This window comes from Melitaea cinxia, chromosome 1, assembly GCF_905220565.1.
Source record: "Melitaea cinxia chromosome 1, ilMelCinx1.1, whole genome shotgun sequence".
NCBI classification, from domain to species: Eukaryota; Metazoa; Arthropoda; class Insecta; order Lepidoptera; family Nymphalidae; genus Melitaea; species Melitaea cinxia.
In genome coordinates, this window is record NC_059394.1 from 18,716,889 (window position 1) to 18,740,231 (window position 23,343).

A 23,343-nucleotide genomic window follows, 5' to 3' on the forward strand; every position below is an offset into this window, starting at 1 on the left:
ATATGCATTTATATTTGACACTTCAGTTCCTTTACCGATTAAAAATAATCGAAATATCGACACTTAATCCGGTAACAACATTAAGGTCAATGAGATTAACTCGAGTGAAAAGAACAAGGTTTTGGAGTGTGGCGCCAAATTTAATGAAAAAATATGAAATCGTTTCCAGCTTGCAAAGATATTGAAAGCGTTTTAATATTTCAATATTCGTCTTTAACGTTCTCGGTATAAAAATTTTAACAAAATATTCAATAAGTATGTAGTGTGTTTAGTAATTACAAGATAATGCCTGAACTTATTTTTTGTTACAAAATACTGATGAGGGTATCCAACATAAAAAAAGTTTAAGAATGTTATTATTATTTCTATATTTACTTTATTACTAGTGACCCGCCCCGGCTTCGCACGGATGCAATGCTGATACTAAATATACTACAGAATATCTTTATTTATAGTGTGAAGTTAGCTTGGTTATTAACATAATAACAACAACATTCAAATATGCGTCGTTAGATTACACGGTGTTACAGAATGCGTTGAAGAAATAAAGGTTCACTGCTCGTTTCCCGTAGGTGATAGCGTGATATTATGTAGCCTATATGTTGACCCGACTTCTTAATAATATCCGTGCCAAATTTGAAGTAAATCCATGCAGTACTTTTTGAGTTTATCCCGGACATACATACAGACAGACAAACAGACAAAAATTCTAAAAACTATATTTTTGGCTTCGGTATCGATTGTAGATCACACTCCAAATATTCTTTTAAAAAATATTTAATGTACAGTTTTAACTTTCCTACCATTTTATTATATGTATAGATATTATTCTTTTTCATCATCGAATTTTTCTATATTAAAGAGGTATTCCTGTTCGTAATTGTGAATTTACAAGTTGAATTTTAAAATTTTTTTTCGAAACAGGTTCTAAAGATCTCTTCTACTATTCGTGCAGGATGAACTTTATGTCCAATAGGCCCAAGTAGTAACAACTGGCTGTTGTAGTAGCGTTCGCGAGTTCGCGAATTAGACAGCCATACAGTAATCTGTCCCAATCTGGGCTCCTTGTTATTATTGTTCTCATGTATTTGTCGCAGGACACAGGTCAGAAGTTTTTCTACTAGTTCCGTTGAGAAGGCGTTAACATTTTCCTCCTACGGTAAATCCCTAAAGCCATATCTCTTTATATCGACTGATCATCATCATCATCATCATTTCAGCCTATTACAGTCCACTTTTGGACATAGGCCTCCAAAAGTTCACACCAAAAAAGCTTGAACTCATGTGTTTTGCCCATAGTTACCACACTGGGCAGGCGGGTTGGTGCTTTGTCGCACCGAAGACACTGCTGCCCGTCTTCGGCCTGTGTATTTCAAAACCAGCGGTAGGATGGTTATCCCGTCATCGGTCGGCTTTTTAAGTTCCAAGGTGGTAATGGAATTGTGTTATCTCTTAGTCGCCTCTTACGACACCCACAGGAATAGAGTGGGTGGCTATATTCTTTATGCCGTAGCCACACAGCATATATCGACTGATAATAATTTAAATTTTTAAATAATTATTTTAATACTGTTTATAATCTTTTATCTTCGAGAACCTCTCTATCAACAGAGGAACTAAACTTAGATATTACCGTTAGATAAAAATATAAAACCGACATCAATACATTGACTAGAGTATTAAAATTAAGAAATATATTTGAAAAATTGTGTTTTATTTTTAAAGGGTCAACTTTTTATAGTTTTCGAATGGATTGAAAAAGAGTGTGTTATGAATGAGAGGTTACATTTTGCCGGTTATTTATAAGGTGAAATAATAGGAGACGATTTTTTTAATAGGTTCTTATTTTATTAATTTCAAAATTTATTTCTTGTAAGTAGGTGGATTGTTTGTGTGTTTTTTAATAATAATTTTTAAATACTTACTTGTACCCAGGATGTGTTTTCGAATTGTGTTAGGCATTGCGTTCTGAAGTACGCAAGCACAGCTAACAGGCTGACGAGCGAGTTGAACGCGTAGTAAACCGGGAACAGCACGGTCTGGACGCGGCCGAATTCATGCCGAGGGAGAGAGAAGTATAATACGATGCCTGGAAAGAAAGAGATGGATATAGTTTCAAAGCTACATTTTATAGCCAGTTTCACATCTACCCTCACTTTGTTCACCGTTACAAAGTTCTTCGAAAATTGGTAGCCACTAAGCTTGGGGAGGTTAGGAACTACCACTAAATAACTGAATAATAGTTATTATTTAGTCTTAATTTAGTTATTAAAATATAATTTGTAATCTGTAAAAGCTACTCCGTTTCTAGAAGTTGATATTCTAGTTATTTATCAATGCTATTTAATTATTGGTAAACCAAAAATTGGACTTGGGGTTGGGGTCGGGTTCGACACGTTTTACCTTTTTATATCATTAAATATTGTACTAAAAATCATTACTTTTCATTTTTTTTTTATAAAATAAATAATAAAAATAATAAATCTATTAGATTCAGAACTAAACTTTCAATGAATATATTGATATACGTATGTGTTTTTGAGCCACATCAAACGTTCAGATTTCATTTAAACTTAGTAGACTTATCGAGGACCGATGACAACACACTAATTTGATAAGATTATTCCTTTTTAATTTAACTTATTTACATAACCGTGGTTTTTAGTTTTTTTTTAAAACTAGTATTATTCATTCTAATGATGTTTATTTATTGAATAAGCTTCGTAAAAGCTCGTTTTTGTCAGTTAAAAAAACCTTACTAAAACAGATTTAAAATACGAAATATCCAGAAATATAGATATAATCCAATAATAAATAATAATAATAATAGATCAATAAATATCTACACAATACACACACGGTCGTCTGTTCCTAAAGTAAGCAACTTAATGCTTGTATTATAGGTAACAGCCGACTGGTATATAGCTACATATTTTTTTTTCGATAAACATACTTATAAATAATACATATATAAATATATAAATAAATATTTATATTACACCCAGACTCGGGGTGGGAATCGAACCCACAACCCTCAGAGCAGAAAGCAGGGTCACTACAAACTGCGCCAACGGACTAGTAATATTTCAATCCAGACAGTTTTCAATTAACTGAACCACTCACATAAGCATATCCATTATTACACTTTTTATTTTTTAATCCCAATGATAGGTGCTTCAGTCAATTACACTCAGACCTCCATTGTGGTGGTCTGGGACCTTATAGTACTTTTATGAGTCACTAGTAATTGGTAATGTTTCATCTTTGACCTTGATTCGCCGCGTTCACTAGCTCTGTCTATATAGTGTGTATACTATATACAAATATATATATATATATATATATATATATATTATTAAAAATAATTAGTAATTAATTAAAAATAAATGTACTTTATTATGCATCAAATAATTAAGATAGTAAAAGACGTTCTCATTAATAAAGAAAAGTTTTCTACCAGACTATTTCTGGGCATAGGACCTGAAATACTAGTAAATGATAATAAAAAATAATGATAGTTAACAGCATTTGAATTGTGTATTTCTGGGCCCCCGACAAGTCTGTGCTTTTCTGATTATTTATACTGTTACTTTTGTTTATGCTACTTAGAAAATTTGGCTCAAAATCATCATCACGTTGACTCACAAATGCTGTAATTAAATATATTTAGTTTAGGACTACAGATTTATCTAAGTAGGATTACGATCTAAAACTTTAATCTCCTGTCTGGTATGTGATCGTGACTTGATATAAACATTCGTTGAAAGTGATACAATATTTACGTGACGTGTGAAACAAAAGTTTATTTCGTTCAAAAACAACAGCGTCTGGTATATATGAAGAAGTAAACCCTTTTTTAGTTCTATCTTGTTTGATAATCATAGCTTCCAAAAATAAAGTTATTATTAAGAGTTATTTTTATTTCGAGTCTAGGTAAAAGTCATATTAATCCAATAAAGAGTCTGTGATTTTTCAAGTCTTGATGAGTTTTCGCAATTTAGACGATGGCAACTCTTGTATATTTCTATTGTATCTATCATACACTTGTTGATGTAAATTGTGTACATACTCGTCAATCGCTCCGATAAGATACTTTAAGCCTCTTCAATACGAAAGGAAAATTTGCGTAGGTTGAAGATTTGGTAGTTGTAGACTCATCACAAAATATATAAAAACACATTTTGTAATTGAACTCCTAAAACAGTCCTGTTACACGCATCGTCAGATATATTAATGACAGACCAGAAAAATATCCTGTTTAATGTGTCTTGTTAAAATATAATATACCAGGTCTCTGTCAGAAACCGGAAATTCACAACCAATATCCGTTAACTTATTCGAGGGTAAAAGTTAAACTTGCAAATATCAGTGTACCATATCGTCGGTTAAATGGAAAAAAGCACCGCTGGAACGGTCGATTTTTGATATGATATTAAAAAATGTTTAGAATTTCCTAATGTAAACACATCCTATTCCATTTATCCATTCCTAATGTAACACAAAAATAAAATCATACAAAGGAAAAATGACATTTTTAAAAAATTTCTAAAAGTAAGGTTTTTACTGGAAAGAGTCTCTTAACAACATTATTTTTATACGGACAAAAGACCCTTTAAGCCAAAGTAAAAGAAGAAGAAGAAGAAAAGATAAAAAATATAAAATTACACGCCAAGCTCACTAGATGACACCAGTGTTCTTTCGGTACTCTGCGGTCATCGCAAGACTAGCTTTATTTTATAATTCCGTACTTCTAACTTCTAACATAATTATACTACTTGAAATCTGTACTGTAACACAAATGGTGTAACACACTGTATAAGATAATTATTATATCCTATAACCGAAACTAAAGCTACAGGTAACTGTAATTTTAATCAATTCAAGTAATAGTAAATATTTTGTAATCTTTGATAGGTGATTGTTAGCCTTTTAAAATGTATGTAAAAGTGATTTAAATATTTGACTTATATTGTTATACGTTTATTGTACTATTGCTTCATTAAATTAATTAATTTAAAATAAATCGTTTATTGCCAACTGAAAGTATATGAAAAGTTCTCCGTTTAAATCAATACTATGAGTTAGGACACAGATTCTCTGATAAAACGGTAAAAATAAAATCAAAATCCGTTATAGCAAAAGATTTTGTATCAATAATGTTTCTTGTTGCACATTGCACTATGGTTTTCATGATTTATCATTGTTGATAATTACGAAATTAACTAAAATTAGTGCCTGTTTCAACAAATAGATGGATATGTTCGTTCGGTTTTGGTAAGGTCATATCAATGTAGGTACGAGGAAGAATTAGTTCATCTATCATGTGACTGGTAGAAGCAAATTGCTTATTGGGGTTCTAACGATGTAGGAAGTACTTTTATGGTACGTCAAGTGGAAATATAACAGGAAAATCTGTATAGTAATTACCAAAAAGGTTTTAATTTAATTTAAAGGTTTTAGTTTTGAAGTAAAACTTCTTTACGTACACTCGACTTGGGGAGTAAGGTTGTGAATGCATGACGCGACTGTTACGATAAGTGTGATCGGGCAAAGCGAACGGAAGTTAAAGGGGAGATATAAGTTATTGAAGATAGAAAGAGGGAGAGTTACGTTTCGTAAGTTTTACTTCAGTCGTGTAGTCTAAAGAATACTCGTTGTTTTTTGCATCACATCTTGTAATCCTGTTCGCCACTCACGTACTGAGGTAGGGCACAGCAGGAATTTCCTGTTCAAAATATGGAGCAGCCCGACTGGGGTAGTACCTCGACCTTACAGAAGATCACAGCAAAATAATACTGTTTTCAAGCAGTATTGTGTTCCTGTTGGTGAGTAAGGTGACCAGAGCTCCTGGGGGGGATTGGGGATTGGGTCGGCAACGCGCTTGCGATGCTTCTGGTGTTGCATGCGTCTATAAGCTACGGTAATCGCTTACCATCAGGTGAGCCGTACGCTTGTTTGCCGACCTAGTGACATAAAAAAAAAAACGTACGACAACTTGTGACACTTAAACAATAACATAGTGACAAGCAGTTATTGTGTACCTTATTCTTATTAAAAACAAACAAACATTTGACATATTATAATTTTTGTTTACATTTTTCTGCATCATTGTAAATATGACTCTACCGACATATGCATGTCAGTAATTGATTGAAATTGAGATCTCGTTACGATGATTTAATTTAAAACATTTCCAGGAACGCTTCATGTTTACAAATAACTGCTATTACGAGTATTATGTCTGCAGTTACAAGAAGTACACGTTCATTCGAAATTAAGACAATTATGAAACAATTATTATACATTATGTTTTTGGCAACGTTTAAGCATCCTTTTACAATAAATAAGCAGATTGTTAGGTTATTTTTAAATTGTTTGTGTTTTTTTTTAAAAAAAATTATTCGTGATTGTAATACTTACTACCTAAAAAGGTCTTTAATTATGTTATTAATGAAATAAGTTGTAGAAAATAGTTAAGAACGATATAGGTGACGTAGTGAGTGTGTGACAAAACCTCCTATTTTTTTAAAGAATAAAAAAAGTATTTAGTACAAAAAAATAAATTTAGTATTGGTTTTATTTTTTGGGTTCATTAATTTTTGAGAATGGTTTTGGCGATTCGTTATATAGATCAAATCGCCGATGTCATACATAGATTAGTTTACCGTTTAAATGCATTGAGAATAGTATAATGGACATCTTTAATCGCCCTTCTTAATTATAAGTTTTATTTCAGAGAATTCACAGTTATAATTTATTTGTTATATAATTTTAAATTAAAATATACAATAACAGTAAAACCTTTACACAACCTTTAGTATCTAGGTTTTTAAACGTTAAACATACATCGTTATCTACAAAACATCGTTGACAGGTAACGCTATGTTACCATGAAGCCAATAAGGATTGAACACAGACTTTAAACGTGCTCTATATAGAGTCAGGAAACATGTAATTTTAGAACTTCTACGAGAACATGCACGTCTCTTACAACAATTATAAAGAAATACAACTGTACATAGAATATAGATATTTTTTAAATAATACTATTTAACTGTATGACTGAAGTGTCATGGTTTCTATTTCCTGCAGTAGTAGAAATGGCTATTTAACATTTTTCTATTATATTTTGTTAGTTTTTTATTTAAATAACTTGTTGAAATTATTATTATAGTTCTTTAAATTACTAGCTACAGTTGAGGTTGTTTTTTTTTATTTTTATATACAACTAAGTCAGCAAATAAGCGTACGGCTCAAGTAGCGTCGTAAGCGATTACCGTAGCTGATAGTCACCTGTAATACCAGAAGCAATCGCGTTGCCAACCCTACCACCAACCCCTCCCAGGAGCTCTGGTCACCTTACTCAACATAGGAACAATGTTTGAAAGCAGTATTATTTAGCTGTGATCTTCTGTAAGGTTGAGGTACTTAACAGTCGGGCTGCTCCAGATTTTGAACAGGATATTTTCTGCTGTACCCTACCTCAGTTAAATAAATTAGACATAAATACCAAAGTTAATGATATATTCTACTTTAAGCACAGAAATATCATTAATTTATGGTCAACTAATGTCCTAAATTGGCTTGATTTATTAACTGTACTACTTTGGGATTCCATCGATACCTTTTAGGAGATGCAACAAGTTCGTAAAGCGTTCGACATTTTTATAGACATTATATGGATTTATGAATGAAAATGTTCGAACTATAAATTAAATAAAGTTAAAATTGATTTAATATGTAAATTTAAACGAATCTAGTCGCGAATGAACTGATGACTGAAGTTATCCCGTGATCCTGTCTGCAACGTCCACCGAAATTTCGGGAATCGTAAATTGATAAACGCAGTAAGTCCAGCTTAAATGACAGTATAAATAGTGCCGATTGAAATTGATTTTACTTAAGTAGATGTTTTATAAAAATAAAAATATATGTCTAAATGTGTTGTTAAGCGATAAACTCAAGAACGGCTGGAAACAACCAACGGAAGAACAGGCTGGAAGAATCAATTTTTTATCTAATTAACCGACTTCCAAAAAAGGAGGAGGTTCTCAATTCGACTGATTTTTTTTAATGTATGTTACTTCAGAAATTTTGACTGGTTGGACCGATTTCGGCAAAACATTTTTTAATCGAAGGGTGGTGTGTGTCGTTTGGTCTCTGTTAAATTTATTTGAGATCTAACAACTACTTTTAGAGTTATATCTAATAATGCGTCGACCTACGTTGTTTTATACCGCATAACTTTTTACTGAGTGTACCGATTTTGATGATTTTCAATTGAATCGAAAGCTGATGTTTATCATGTGGTCACATTTAAATTTCATCGAGATCTGATAACAACTTTTTGAGTAATCTTTGATAACGTTATTTACTTGTCGATGTAATTGAAGTCGTTTTTTTTTCTTTTGCGAGCAAATACAATTATTTTTTCTAAGGTTTTATAATATTTTATAGATGGTTTTAATGGAAAAAAATAAGAATAGTTTAGCAGTTTGCTAGACGGGACTACTACGGCTATGACGGTTCAGATAGTTATAAATAAAGATACTTCTCCCGATAAGATCTGTTCAAAAAAGTTGTTTTTTAAAAGTATTTGTACCTATATAACATAGACATATATATAGCATATATAATTTTATATCTTTTTATACTATCTCGCAATGCGTTATAAACTTTAGAATATTCTAAAAACCTGGATTAAATTCAATAATAAGTTTTGTGGCATTTTTTAAACCGGAAACGGAAACAATATACACATATTTTTAATCATTCATTGTAATATTTTTGTTATTCAGTTAAAACTTTTCCGCTATTTTTATCATGTAATAATATTTCTGATATTTTTCTTATTATGTTGGAAACGACGATAAGAGTATTAACTATCTCCAATACGCTTCATTTATCTGTATCTTATTTGTTTTGCTCCCGTCGAAACAATTCTCTGAAAAAGTTATTTTTCCATGAAAGGCATCGTCACAGTGGCTAAAAGGAGATAATGTTTTACTGTTTGTGGTCTGGGTGTGTGTGCAGTCCTTCGGGGTCTCCCCACCGTGCCTCGGAGTGCACGTTAAGCCGTCGGTCCTGGTTGTTATCATGTACACCTGATAGCGTCGACTCATAGTAGGGAATATATCCGTCAACCCGCATTGGAGCAGCGTGGTGGATTAAGCTCTGATCCTTCTCCTACAGGGGGAAAGAGGCCTATGCCCAGTAGTGGGATATTATAGGCTGAAGCGTTTTACTGTTTGTGAAGTGGATTTAAGAAGCATGCGATATACGAATACAGTTAGTTTTAGAAGTTGATAAATAAAGATTGTAATGATTTCAATGAATCTCACTTCTAGTGACTATAATCAGTGTACTAATATTTAAATTCTTTATTGTCTAGTAATTCTAGTAGTCATCATTTTATGTTGCAATAAATCTCGTTACTTCGTATCGTTTGTCGTTGATTTTATATTCTACAAAATTGTCAAATAAGCCTGTAGGCTTAATGTACTCCACACGTGCTGTCTACTCGATGGTAAGGAGCATATGGACACTATCAAGACCAACAGCATGACAAGCGCGTTGTCGACCGTAGCGAAGACCCTCCCCAGCAGCACTGGCTACCACACAGGAACACAGCACTACTTAAAAGCAGTATTATTCAGCTGTGATCCTCTGTAAAGTATTTCCAAAGTTGGACTGCTCCAGATTTTGAGCAGGATATGTTTTGTTGTGCCTTATCTCGATATCCTCGCATAAATTGACGGATAAGGTGAAAGTACTTACCAGATATCAAAGTCATCCATATCTGAGCGCCAAGGTGAGTAGCAACAGCTCCCACGTACAAGGCCCTCCACCCTCGGAGATTGGCGCTGGTGCCGGATCTCGTAATCCAAGCGACCACCACTAGGACTGCGAGCGCTACGTGGAACGGCTGTGTTGTTTTGGTAGCGATTCTGTTGAAAATGGAGAATGTTCTTTTAAAAATTGGTATTTCAACACAATCGCTATAAAAATATGCAACAGACAATGAACGAATTTAAATTTTCAAAGTAAGATTTGTAAATACTAAACCATTTTCAATTATTCTTTTACATTTAAGAAGTTGCATGCTACAAAGATATGCTATGAATTAAATCCCCCAGGAGCTCTGGTCACCTTACTCAACATAGCAACGCAACACTGAATGAAAGCAGTATAATTTAGCTGTTATCTTCCGTAAGGTCAAGGTACTTCCCCAGTCGGGCTGCTGCAGGTTTTGAGCAGAAACACAATAATAGGTAGTTAACTTAAAGACGTTAAAATATTGGAACAATCAATACAAGTAATAGAAGTTTATCAGTTATCTTACAGACGGATAATTAATAATTTAATTGTCTTTTTGCTTAATAGATATAGAAATTTGACTTCGTAGAATGTGTGTCAAAGCAAATCAGAAATATATATTTTTGAAGGTAAGGCCTATAAAAATATGAAGAGATGGGATGTCATTAATCATTATGATGTTGTAAAAACGCAGTAAGAAATAAGATAAATAACTATCTCAAACAATAATTAGGGAAGTAGTATTTGAACGGTGAATATGTATTCTTATTTGTAAATTGTATTGTTGTAAAGTTAAACAAAGAGTGGTAACTAACAATCGATATTTGTAAACGTAAGTACTCAAATCTTACATTTGTTCGACCGTGGCACATTTTAAAGTGCTTTTGATTACTTTGTAATTTACTTATCCAATATGACGTTTCAATATCTACACTTTTAAATATTACATTTTATGTTTTCAAGCTATCTATATAAATAAAAAAGAATTGCCGACACACACAGATATGTACGCGTATAACTTCCGACTGCACCCAATTGGGTATTTCTTTTTTTGTATTTGTTAATTTCAGGACATGGTTTTTATAAAAGAAAAAAAAAAGAGTGTGCTTTAGACTACACGACTGAAGTAAAATTTACGAAACGTAACTCTCTGTCTTCTTTTTTCACTAACTTATATCTTCCTCTCATCTTCCATTCGTCTCTCCCGATCAAACTTTTCGTAATGTTGTCGTCACGCATTCACCAGCTTACTCAAGTCAAGCGTTCGTAAAGAAGTTTTACTTCAAAAAATGGTAACACGAAGTTTGCTGGGTTATGTAGTTTTATATGACTTTCAATAACTGTAAAGACAACTACAAACGATTTTGTAGTAAAAATTTGGTTTTATCACAAATGCAACGCTGTGATTGATGTTGCTACGTACACAGTTATATAAAATTGTTAGTCGTTAAAACGATTAATGCGAATTTGATCGTTAGCTGCGTGAAATGCGAACGATATCGCATTCAAGGTGTGTTATCAAATCCGTCGATTTGCCGACGTGCCTCGAAGCACGTGGACTATTAGAAATGGCACGACATAATCACATCTTCGACAATAGTATCTAGACTGACGCAATGATTTATCTAAAAACAAATATAGATCATATTTAAATTTAGAATTTGAGGATAGGAGAATTATTATAATAATTGCTTGTGGAAATAATTTTCTGGAAAACTCTTAAATGTCTTCAAAACTCTGCATAGCTTTTAATACATAAGACTTTTTTAGAAGAATAAGTCAGAATAAGTCTTTAAAACTCTGTAAAATTCAGAAAAAGTCAAATATTCTCAATAGTTCAAAGTCCGATCTTTTTCCACAAGGGATGGCTGAAATGTCAGTTGTAGCTTTAATGTGTTTGTTAAATACCGTATAGTGTGTATAATATAATATAACTAGCTGACCTTGCGAACTTCGTATCACCTTATTTTTTTCTGAAATATAATAATAACATAATATATCGAAATAAAATATAGCCTATCTTTTAAGTTGGATCGAACTGTACATGGTGTGCGAATTTTATTATAATCGGTTAAGTGGTTTAGGAGTCCATTGAGGACAAAACATTGTGACACGAGATTTATATATATTAAGATATAATTAAAATATTAGATATACTTTTAATGTTATTATCTGTTGTTTCAGGTTGTGGTTTAGCTACAAAAGCCTGATTATTTTTGTTTTCTGTCTGTGATAATCGATGTAGCTTACAATCTCAACCACACTGTTCATTCTCCTTCGTGTCTTTTCTATCCCACGAGACATTTGCAAAATCGACTGTGCCCCTGGCACAACTGAAAGCCATTAAGCCGAAGAATAAATAAAATAAATTACTATAAGTTTACTTAAATTGAGTTAGTAATGTGTTCAGAGTATATGAAAACAATTCTGTGATTCATAGTTATTATTATAATTATCTATTCTTTATCTAGTTTGTACGATTTTATTTTTGTGTTTTATTAGGCATTAGGAATTCTAAACATTTTTTAATATCATATCAAAAATCGACCGTTCCAGCGGGGATCGAACCTGCATCTCCGACTGACCGTGTCAGTGCTCTAGCCAATTAACAGTTTTGTTAAAAACGTATACAATTCTAAAGAAAACGAAAAAGAAATTTATTTTAGTGATGTCTGGATGATTTACTATATTTATTACTTATATAATAAATGGTTTTATTTTATAAGTGAAATCTCAGGTTGACAAATGGAGTTTGTACTTGATTGAAATTAGCGAATTCGCGTAGACACAACGCCTTGACATGCTCTTAGCGACAAGGCCGACTGAATGTTTAACAAGACTTCAATATTCATAGAAGTAATTAAAATATTCGCTGATAGTGATTTAAATAGGACATTAGCTATTAAATAAACGTTTAAACATTAATTTTAAATAAAATTATGATGATAGACGAATTAATTCAAAATATCTATTATCATAAAATAGTAAATATTGTGTATAGTCAAGGTAATTAAAGAAATCTAGAAGCAGCTATTTCAAGCGTGATGAGTATTAGAAAGTTTTCTGACTTATCGCTCAAAGACTTGAACTACCACATCGGGTAGTAATCTGAAATAGGAAACATCATGGACGTAGGCAGGATTTTTTAAAGGGTCTCTTAGTGAGTAGCCTCACTAAACCAAGATTATTGACTCCAAAAAAACTATTGAAACGATTGAATATAGATAAGTGGATAGTTTAGCGGCAAAACAACGTTTTCCAGGTCAGATAGTCAATATGTAAACACCACAAAACCAAAAAACAAATGGACAGTGATATGAAAGAATGGCGCTGAGTATCGTTGCGTTATCGTAAACGGGATTAGTATAAGATAAACTAAAAGCAAAAAAAATAAAAAATAACACATCAACCCTAATAAGAGCCATTTCAAATGTTCCTGATTAAGTTTATCGTCCAAATAAGTACTAATAAGAATTTAACAGGGACCTTTAAGGGTTGTTTTACACAAAAGATAAAGTACAACTTTTGATTTTATAAATTTAAAATAGAAATGTTTAACGCATAAAGTGCAGTTTCATGGTGCAAAACATCATATTTTTTTTATCTGTAGGATACCATTATACATCAGATAGCATTATCAGGTAAAACAGGCTTTAAGTCGGCATTTGTCACGCAAATATTAATGATTGCCTCGTGGTCAACAACTGGATCACGATGAGACGTCACACAGACAGCTGACACAAGTATTACAAGTAAGGACTTATAACAATAATAAAGGTTATATCTTCAAGTGGTCTCGGCAAATCAATATGTATCTTGTGTAACATTGAACTGATTAAGGAAGAAAGCGTTAAAATATTTAAAAGCATTCTACAATAATCCACGATAATGTTCAGACAGGTGTCATTAAACTTATATTGGGCACTAGTACGTTAAAATTCTTAAAATTATTGTGAGGATCGTTAAGTATTTTCGTTCTCAACGTTTTATCGTTTCATGTAATATGAATTTTAATATTTTACGTATAAATTTATATTCGAGTTTAAAATTTTAAAGTCGCTTTTATAATTTTTCTTGTCGTTATGAGAGATATAAAAATGCTTTTTATATTTAACTAGCTGTGCACCGCGGTTTCACCCGCGTTAATTTGAGGAAAGTAGTTTTCTATATCCTTCATCACTATATCTCTATATCTTCTAATCATTGTCCCATAAAAATTCAACACAATTATCTAAACAAAAAGAATTTGATCGCAAAAAATTGTCGTATTTAATAAAAAATGTTTGGATATTTCATATCTACTCGTATCTGGGCGTTAGCTACTCGGACACGGTAAATATGGTTATATGCTGTCGCGGACTTTTTTTAGAACTTTTAAAGAGGATCAATTCTGTCATACATGATTTTTGCGAAACTTTACCTGTTTTCACAGCGCACGCAGCGGAAGCTCTCAAAAGGAAAAAAGAACCCCCGATTTTGAATCATTCTTCATTGGTGCTCCGCTCCTTATGGTCTTAGCGTGATGATATATAGCCTATAACCTTTCTCGATAAATGGGCTATCTAACACAAAAAGAATTTTTCAAATCGGACCAGTAGTTTCTGAGATTAGCGCGTTCAAACAAACAAACAAACAAACAAACAAACAAACAAACTCTTCAGCTTTATAATATTAGTATAGATTGTATTCACGCATATCTTATTTATTTTCAATTTCACTACATTGTATTGTTACGTATGAGTATGTATTAATGTATTTATATGTGACCTATTATTGTTTTATTATTAGACTAGCTGTGCCCGCGACTTCGTCCGCGTGGATTTTAACAAAATAGTTATTGTTCAGATCGCAGAGTTATAAAAAAATATCTAAAATAAAAGTAGCCTAAATTACTCCTTATTACATCAACTATCTGTCGGTGAAAGTCAAATCCCGTCAAAATCGGTTCAGTCGTTTCAGAGATTAGCCGGAAAAGACAGACAGACAGACAGAGAGGCAAAAAGTATGAAATTTGTTATTTTGGTATATGTACCATGTAAATCTATATGCATTTATTAAAAAGCGGTTACTTTAATATTACATACAGACACTCCAATTTTATTTATTTGTATAGATACATATGTTAACAAAAATAGACGCGAATACAAAGTAATGATGACCTGTATACATCGTAAACAAATCAGGGCTTTGACAATTGATTCACATATTGCTACCGTACCTTATCTGCTTGATTTATTTAAGGTTTATTCAGTACACGTCTGGGTTCAATCGTTTATCATTAGACATATTGTATTGTTTTAAATCGGGCAATAAATAAACATTGTATTTTGATTCAAATCAAAATGTCTCACACGATGCTTTTGAATCCGAAATGCTGGAGGCACCGACAAAAATCACGACAGAATGAAATAAGATAAATGAAATTAATAAATTATTCATTTTGTTTATACATATGCGAGTTTTTGCGAAATAAATCGCTCTCGCTTAGCGGAATATAAATTGTAATTCGGTACTGAAGTTGAATGAGCGGCGGTAGTGTGGACAAAAAAATTTGCTTTAACAAATGTGAGTTGCAAATGAAATTATTTGAGAATTCTTCGAAAAAACTTGTTGGCGTTACGTTTGAGGATGAGATTTGATTGCTTCTAACAAAAAAATTGCACACACGTACACATAAAAATTGCTTCTTTTACGTAACGAACAAATTGCAGTGAGCTTCTCGGTTTTCACATTTTTTTGTGCCGTTCTTAAAATTTATTAAGGTATTTTTTGTTGTAATGATTCGTATGAATCCATTTACGACAACACTACAATTATATTATGAGAAATAATACGCTAATTTCGACTAAGGTAATTTTAATTTTGACCACACATACTGACAAAAAAGTATTTATATGTAACATAAATTTAAATTGTAGTTTTGAACATATCAGTTTTGAAAATATAAAAACCCGTATATTTATTGATAATTCCATTTCTTTGTATGGTAATAGCGCTGTGTCGAGTCTACTGAGGTCACAAAGGTGTCATAAAAAGTTACACAAAATGTATGTTCTGTCTATTACGTATAAGGTCTTGTAAAATATATGTTATATTAAAGTCCATTGTCACTATATATCAATTAATATAATATAACAGAATCATGTGATATTATGTATGTGTGTGTGTGTGTGTGTGTGTTTGTGTAAAAATATTTTTACTCATCAATTATTATTAATACACGTGTACTTAAAATAAAATAATGGTAGTAAACGTCGTCTTAAAATAAGTATGAGGTTAAACCATAGTCCATAAATTACATGTATATTAAAATATTCATATCTACGTACTGCATAGTAACATAGTAACAGTTATAGTACAAACCTATGTAACACAAACAAATATTCTTAAAATAAAAAAAATATATTATGCGTTACATTGATCTCCAAAAACCCGAGCTAGAAACTGTTAGTGTTCTAAAGCCATCAACTTGAAACTAGTATTGTTTAGCTGTAATTTTCAATATGGTTGAGGTGACTTCAGAGGGGCTGCTCAAGATTCTAAACAAGATATTTCATGCTGTAGACCTCAAAGATGATATAGCTATAACGGTTTGAAAATCAGTTTTAGGCGCGGTATCAGATGTAGTTAATAATGCAGATGATTCAGAAAGTTTTTTATTCTAAAGCTCGCAACATCAAAAAGCGTGATCTTGTCACGTGAGATTCTATTCACTTTATTATGTTTGAGTTCCGTGTAACAGAGCCACGTGAGACAGAAGCGACGTGCCAAAAGTTATAAATGTTTCCATAAATATTTTTTCTTTTTTTATAGATATACAATAAACTATTAAAAATTAGGTAAAACAAACCAAATAAATACTTTGAAAAAGTTACTTTTTGTAATGAAATATAATGATAATATTTATTTCACTATAAGATGAAATTTGCTGAAATGTGCTGTGTGGCTACGGCACTAAAGAATTTAGGCACCCCCTCTCTTGCCGTGGGTGTCGTAAGAGGTGACTAAGGGATAACAAGGTTCCACAACCACCTTGGAACTTAAGAAGCCGACCGATGGCGGGATAACCATCCAACTGCTGGCTTTGAAATACACAGGCCGAAGACGGGCAGCAGCGTCTTTGGTGCGACAAAGCCAGTGCTGCGGTCACCAACCCGCCTGCCCAGCGTGGTGACTATCGGCAAAACACATGAGTTCACGTTATTTTTGGCGTAAACTTGTGGAGGCCTATGTCCAGCAGTGGACTGTATAGGCTGTAATGAAGATTAAATCGTTAAAAGAAAGCCAAAAAATCTATATAAAAATAGGTAACGATAAGTCATCGACTATGTTACAAAATCAACATAAGTATAATTTAGAAATCGCTACATTTTGACATTACAAACTTAGTTATTGTACCCAATATTATTTAGATATCCTAAAGTTAATTAAAATATATTATTAGCTCAGTTAATCTTATAATTAACAAATATTTCTTAAATAAATAGAAATGGTATATATATATATATATATATATATATATATATATATATATTTACAAAAGGTAGGTAACTCAATAAACTACGAGCATTTCAACTCTATCGAGATATGTTTATGATAGGTAGCGAAATGATACTACGGTGAAACAGCAATAAGCGTTTGTAATAGAAATTAAAATATCACATTTCTTTGCAATAAATTCAAGGAATATTAGTCTTAATTCCTTTGATATAATAGTCATTAATGCGTGATATATATGTGATGATTGTGGTAGCAATCTGGCGCCACACGGACACCACCTACTTGGTTGTAATATGATATACCTTCGAGTTTTGTCACGTGTGAATTAATTAATATGACGTAATTTCTCTAGTAATTGTTGTTAACGCTTTTCTGCCATTTACGTAAATTTATTAAATGTAAGGAAATTAAGTTTCATAAACATTATTTTGTGATTTGTCTAATGTTGAAATTTGTGTAAATGTTAAAAAAAATTACTGATAATAGTTCGATAGCTTATAATGACAGCATTTTCAGAGACAAACTAATAAAAAGATTAAATCACAATGGGTAAATTATTAAGATATATAAAAAAAATTATTCACCTCAACGTTTACCCTATCTATAGATGCCAAAGAAACCCTAAAGTAAGCATCCAAATGGATGGATGTCTTTACTTCAAAGCATACCTATACCGAGATGGCCCCTATAACCATAGACAATAAAAATATTTTTTTATTGAAATTGACAATTAAAGAAGGTTCCACTTGAAAACTTTCTTTTTTTTTTTGTAATTTCAGTCTCATCTTAAATAAATGTGTATCTCGTAAAACATTGTACCTATGGATGTATTTATGTGTGTGAGTTTCTCGTAATAAGTTATTTTCTAAATTTAATAGCAACAGGGCATTAGCACATAGATATGACCTCGCAGTGAGCATACAATGACAGTTATTGGACAATTATTTATTATATCATCCACATAGTAACTCACAACACAAGGTCAAAGTCCTTACTCTCGATGAATGATGACTGACATAACATTACTCCACAGTTTACGTTGCTCACTAACTGGGTCCTGTGGTTTTACTTGTGACAGATGTATGTACAAAACGACTTCGTTACAATTTTACTAAAATTGCTTATAAAGTATTGTCTTATTCTACTTCTAAACAGTTCCATGATCAAACTGTATTTTTTTTTCAATATTGTGCATCAGACTTTACGTGATGTTAGAACAAACATGTAGACATTTTTTCTAAAAATAATTTTTCTGGCTTTTTCTGCTTTTATAAAGATCCTTACCACATTTTTTTTTTTTGTTAAATCAAAATTGATCTTTATTCAAGTACTAATTTTAAATTCTATCATTCTATCTATTCTATGTAACCATCTAAATACTTAATTGATTGTTAATAACACTGATTATACGCAGAAGTATAGATATATCTGTTATGACACGTATTGAATGATAAAAGTTTAGGTTGAGCCGAAATAGTATTCGTATAAGATTCAGCGCCCCGGGCCATTTTATCATAATTTGCCGGCTTATAAACTAAGGGGAAAATGTAAAAGAAGCGCACGTATTCATTAATAAATATTATTTCTATAATTCCAGAAAATAATCAAGCGAAATATCCGGAATGTATTTCGGCTGACTTTTTTAAAAGTTATTACGTGTGCTTGGCTTGCACCGCCCCTCGCAGAATGCCGCCCCGGGCCATGGCCCTTTTGGCCCTAGGGTTGCCCATGATGGTTAAACCTTAATCATAATGAAATTTATTATATATAGGTATATAACTAATATATTTGTAATTTATAAAGTACTTTTAAAGACTTACTAATGTAAAGAAGTTTTAGATTTTGATTTTGTACGTACTCGCGTAACTTCCAAATGACTACGACATACAAACACAAGTCTCTGTTTACATTATTATTATATATTTATATTTGTTTTGACACAATATTTAGTAGATAATATTGAACGAATATATAGATATCACGAGTGTTTGAGTTATAAATTATCGCACACGTTCAGCGTGATAAGATTGTTATACATTAATTTGTCATTAGAAGGAAGTTCTAGTAAATAGTGAATTAACTACGAGATACTTTTGATTTAGTTGAAATACAAACTGTATTTTAAAATCTTTTTGCCTTTCTAAATGCAAAAGTTTGGATGGACTTTTTTTTTGTATGCGAGAAAGACTTAACGGATTTAGATAAATTTAGCAGAGACGTTTTAATTTCGGAAGAATAAATTTTAATTCAACGTCAGGCAACTTGGTTGGTACCAAGGTAAGTAGTAATTTATTTATTTCATTTATGTTTGTTTTGAATACAGATTCGACTTACAATTTTAATTAAAGTGATATACATTTAGCATATCCTTATCTATATAAATAAAAATTAATCATCGCTGTATGTACGTGTATAAGTTCTAAATTCTGCACCAAATTACATAATCCTTTTTTATAATCGTCACTGTCAGGGCAGATTACATAAAAAAATATACCTATTTAAAAAAAAAAGAATATGGCGCTACAAAGTTCACTGGAGCAGTAAAAAAATTTTAAAAGTTAATTTACTAAGATAACGAATAGTATGCTTTTTTTAAAGTTATCTGCTTGCAACATTATGAAGTATGAACACACTTGGCGCTAAGCTAACAATAATTATTTGCAGTTCGATGACAGAAAGCGACGTACAAGGTCGCCGTGACGTCACATCTACGTAACGGCTAAGTACACGCCTACAACCGTCAGTGTGATTATCAAAATATACTTTACACTATTAATATTTTTTTGTTATCTTTTTAATGTGTTTGTGATTCGGTATCAACGAATTCCTTGTTAGGATAGTTTTTTTTTCTTTGTAATGTGGTTGTCAGTCAGTTCTCATACGTTAAATAAATAATTTTTGTATGTTGTTATCGGTCGGATTCCTCGTGTTATATAAATGTTTACTAAGGGTCGATGTCCTTAAAAATTGCTATATTTCAATGCTTTTTTATTTACATTTTACTGTGTGCCAGTTGACATTCGCGGTTTCCCTGTGTAAAGTATTGGTCTTTATCGTCTGTGGTATTTTATGGCCACATTAACCAGATTAATTAGTGCATTTATTTTTTTAATTTTATACTATACTATATAAATATTATGGCAAATAACATAAAACTTAGTAACAAATAAGAACGTACAAAAAAGGTTAAAATCTATCTTTATACTTTCAACATGAATCTTAATAACGAAAATAGACAAGTTTTCCTTTTTCCATTTTCCTTACTCCGATTTTAACAAACATGTTGAATTTGTTTTTTTATGTTAGATTATAAGAAAACTTATTTTTCCTACTATATACCTATCAATCAATATTAAAAATTAAAATCATAAGTATTACATGTGTAGTACGTTATATATCATAAAGTATTGTATAAATTGTACTTCAAGATATTGAAACGCCATTTACTTTTCTACAAGGTGTAATTACGTAGACATATAATCATTGCAGATTTTATCACAATATTTACAGCGCATTCAAAATGAATTACTTCAAAAGGAGCCCGCTTTATGAGAGATAATTATAATTTCGACTGATTTTTAATACAATGTACAGTATACGATAAATATGCTAAAGGAAAATAGCCTATACAATCAAAAATTTAGAGACTATATTTAAAAATCACGTTTGTTTTTTAGATTCAGGTGGTTTTAGGTGCATGTCCAATTAGCGTCAGGCGGGAAATAAAAAGTGCATAAATAACTCCAACGGTGGAGAGATTCGATTTTTTTTTTGCGAACGTGATTGTGATAATATCTTTTTTATTTTTCGAACTTTAAAAAAATACTCCTTATCTGTTGTAGGATTTATCTCCTTTTTTCTTTGTACCAAAAGTCTGTTAACTTTGACACATGTACACATATAACTTTTCTGTTATTTTTTTTTTCTTTGGCCTGGCCACTTTGACACCTGATTACACAGAACGTGCAGACTTTTAAGACACAATATTTTCTTGCAAGCAATTACGTTTGATCTTCTAAATCACAATAATATATTGTTTTATTCAAACCTTGAATAGTTTACAGTAATAAGGTTTTCAAACCGTCTATTTTCAACTTAAAATGAACAAATTCAATGTGAACGCTTCGAATCAATAAAATCCGGTCGGGAATTTTTAAAATAGGAGAAAAGTATCAGTGATTGTTATATGATTACTTACCGTATTGTCTGCTTGATTTATTTGATTTGTTATTACAGTATACATTGTTCTAGATAGTCTTCTAGACGTTTATTTTGAAATATAGCAATATACGTAATTCATATAATTACAGCTAAATTTTTAAAGATGTAAATATTATATTTTTTATTTTTTCTAGATAGTTCTCATTAAAAGATTTAGAGTTTGTCTATACGTTCCAATTAATTAGTTTTCATTTTTGGTTTATTTTTAACCTACTTCCAAAAAAGGAGGAGGTTCTCAATTCGACTGTGTTTTTTTTTATGTATGTTACTTCAGAACTTTTGACTGGTTCGAGCGATTTCGACAAATTTTCTTTTAATCGAAAGATGGTGTGTGTCAATTGTTCCCATTTAAATTTATTTGAGATCTAACAACTACTTTTCGAGTTATATCTAATAATGCGTTTTTACTTGACGCTTTTTTCGTCGACCTACATTGTATTATACCGCATAACTTTCTATTGGATGTACCGATTTTGATAATTCTTTTTTTGTTGGAAGGGGGATATCCCTAGTTTGGTACTATGATAAGGAAACGAGGATCTGATGATGAAATCCTAGAGAAATCGAGGGAAACTCTCGAAAATCCGTAATAACTTTTTACTGGGTGTACCGATTTTGATAATTCTTTTTTTGTTGGAAAGGGAATATTCCTAGTTTGGTACCATGATAAGGAAACCAGGATCTGATGATGAAATCCTAGAGAAATCGAGGGAAACTCTCGAAAATCCGTAATAACTTTTTACTGGGTGTACCGATTTTGATAATTCTTTTTTTGTTGGAAAGGGAATATTCCTAGTTTGGTACCATGATAAGTAAACCAGGATCTGATGATGGGATCCTAGAGAAATCGAGGGAAACTCTCGAAAATCCGTAATAACTTTTTACTGGGTGTACCGATTTTGATAATTTTTAATTTAATCGAAAGCTGATGTTTATCATGTGGTCACATATAAATTTTATCGAGATCTGATAACTACTTTTTGAGTAATCTTTGATAACGCGTAGTTACTTGACTATTTTTTCGTCGATCTACGTTGTATTACTCGTCGATTTAATTGAAGTCGGTTTTTTTTCGTTTGCGAGCAAACACAATTATTCAATTAATATTTAAAAAAAAATAAGATGATTATAGTTTTAAATAAAATCAACTAGATTTATTTTAAAGCATAATTATTATATTTTTTATTTATTTTAACTTTGTAACGAATTGACGACACGCACAAAGAGAGAATGATTTGACTTATCCTTCAATTTCATGCCTCCGACTGCATATTATCTACGACGTTGCATAAAGTTTCGAAGGACTACCGTATTAATATAGTTTAAATGTACAGCACAAAATGTTTGATATTGTTTCTATTTATTTCGCTGACTTTGTGTGCATATTGAATTTTTATCTTGTTCCAGCTTTTTCAGTTGATTTTCTATTAGTTGTTCTTCACGCAGGCGGGTTTTTTGTTTTTTTTTTTAATTATTATTTTATTTATGTCTTTTTAGTCAGACAAATTACGTAATCGGTTCAATTCATTAAAACAGTTTAAAACAGTTTTTTTAAACGGCACCGACTTCAAAATTATAAAATATTTTAATCATTTCTGATTAACTAAATCAAAATACGAATTACTTTGTACTAAGTAAATTTATTTTTCACTTTTTAGTTTTCTGTTTGAAGTCGGTTTTTTTTTTGTTAAAAATTATTTTATTTTGTAATTTAAGATCTATGAACTTATTGATAATCGAGAATAATGATTACAAAAATTTCGCATGCATTTTGAGAATTTTAGACTTGATCTTGTCGTAAAAAGT

General features: G+C 31.4%; 1 protein-coding gene across 1 annotated transcript in view; it reads right to left on the reverse strand.

Moving 5' to 3' along the window:
* The window catches only part of LOC123654604 (transmembrane protein 205), a 49,278-nt gene that overhangs the window by 4,634 nt on the left and 21,301 nt on the right, over window positions 1-23,343 (reverse strand). Inside the window, exons 2-3 of the mRNA XM_045590503.1 lie at window positions 9,778-9,947; window positions 1,926-2,089 (exon numbers count right to left, since the gene is read on the reverse strand). Of these exons, the coding sequence (XP_045446459.1) occupies window positions 1,926-2,089; window positions 9,778-9,947 (334 nt within the window). The remainder of the gene's footprint in view (window positions 1-1,925; window positions 2,090-9,777; window positions 9,948-23,343) is intronic.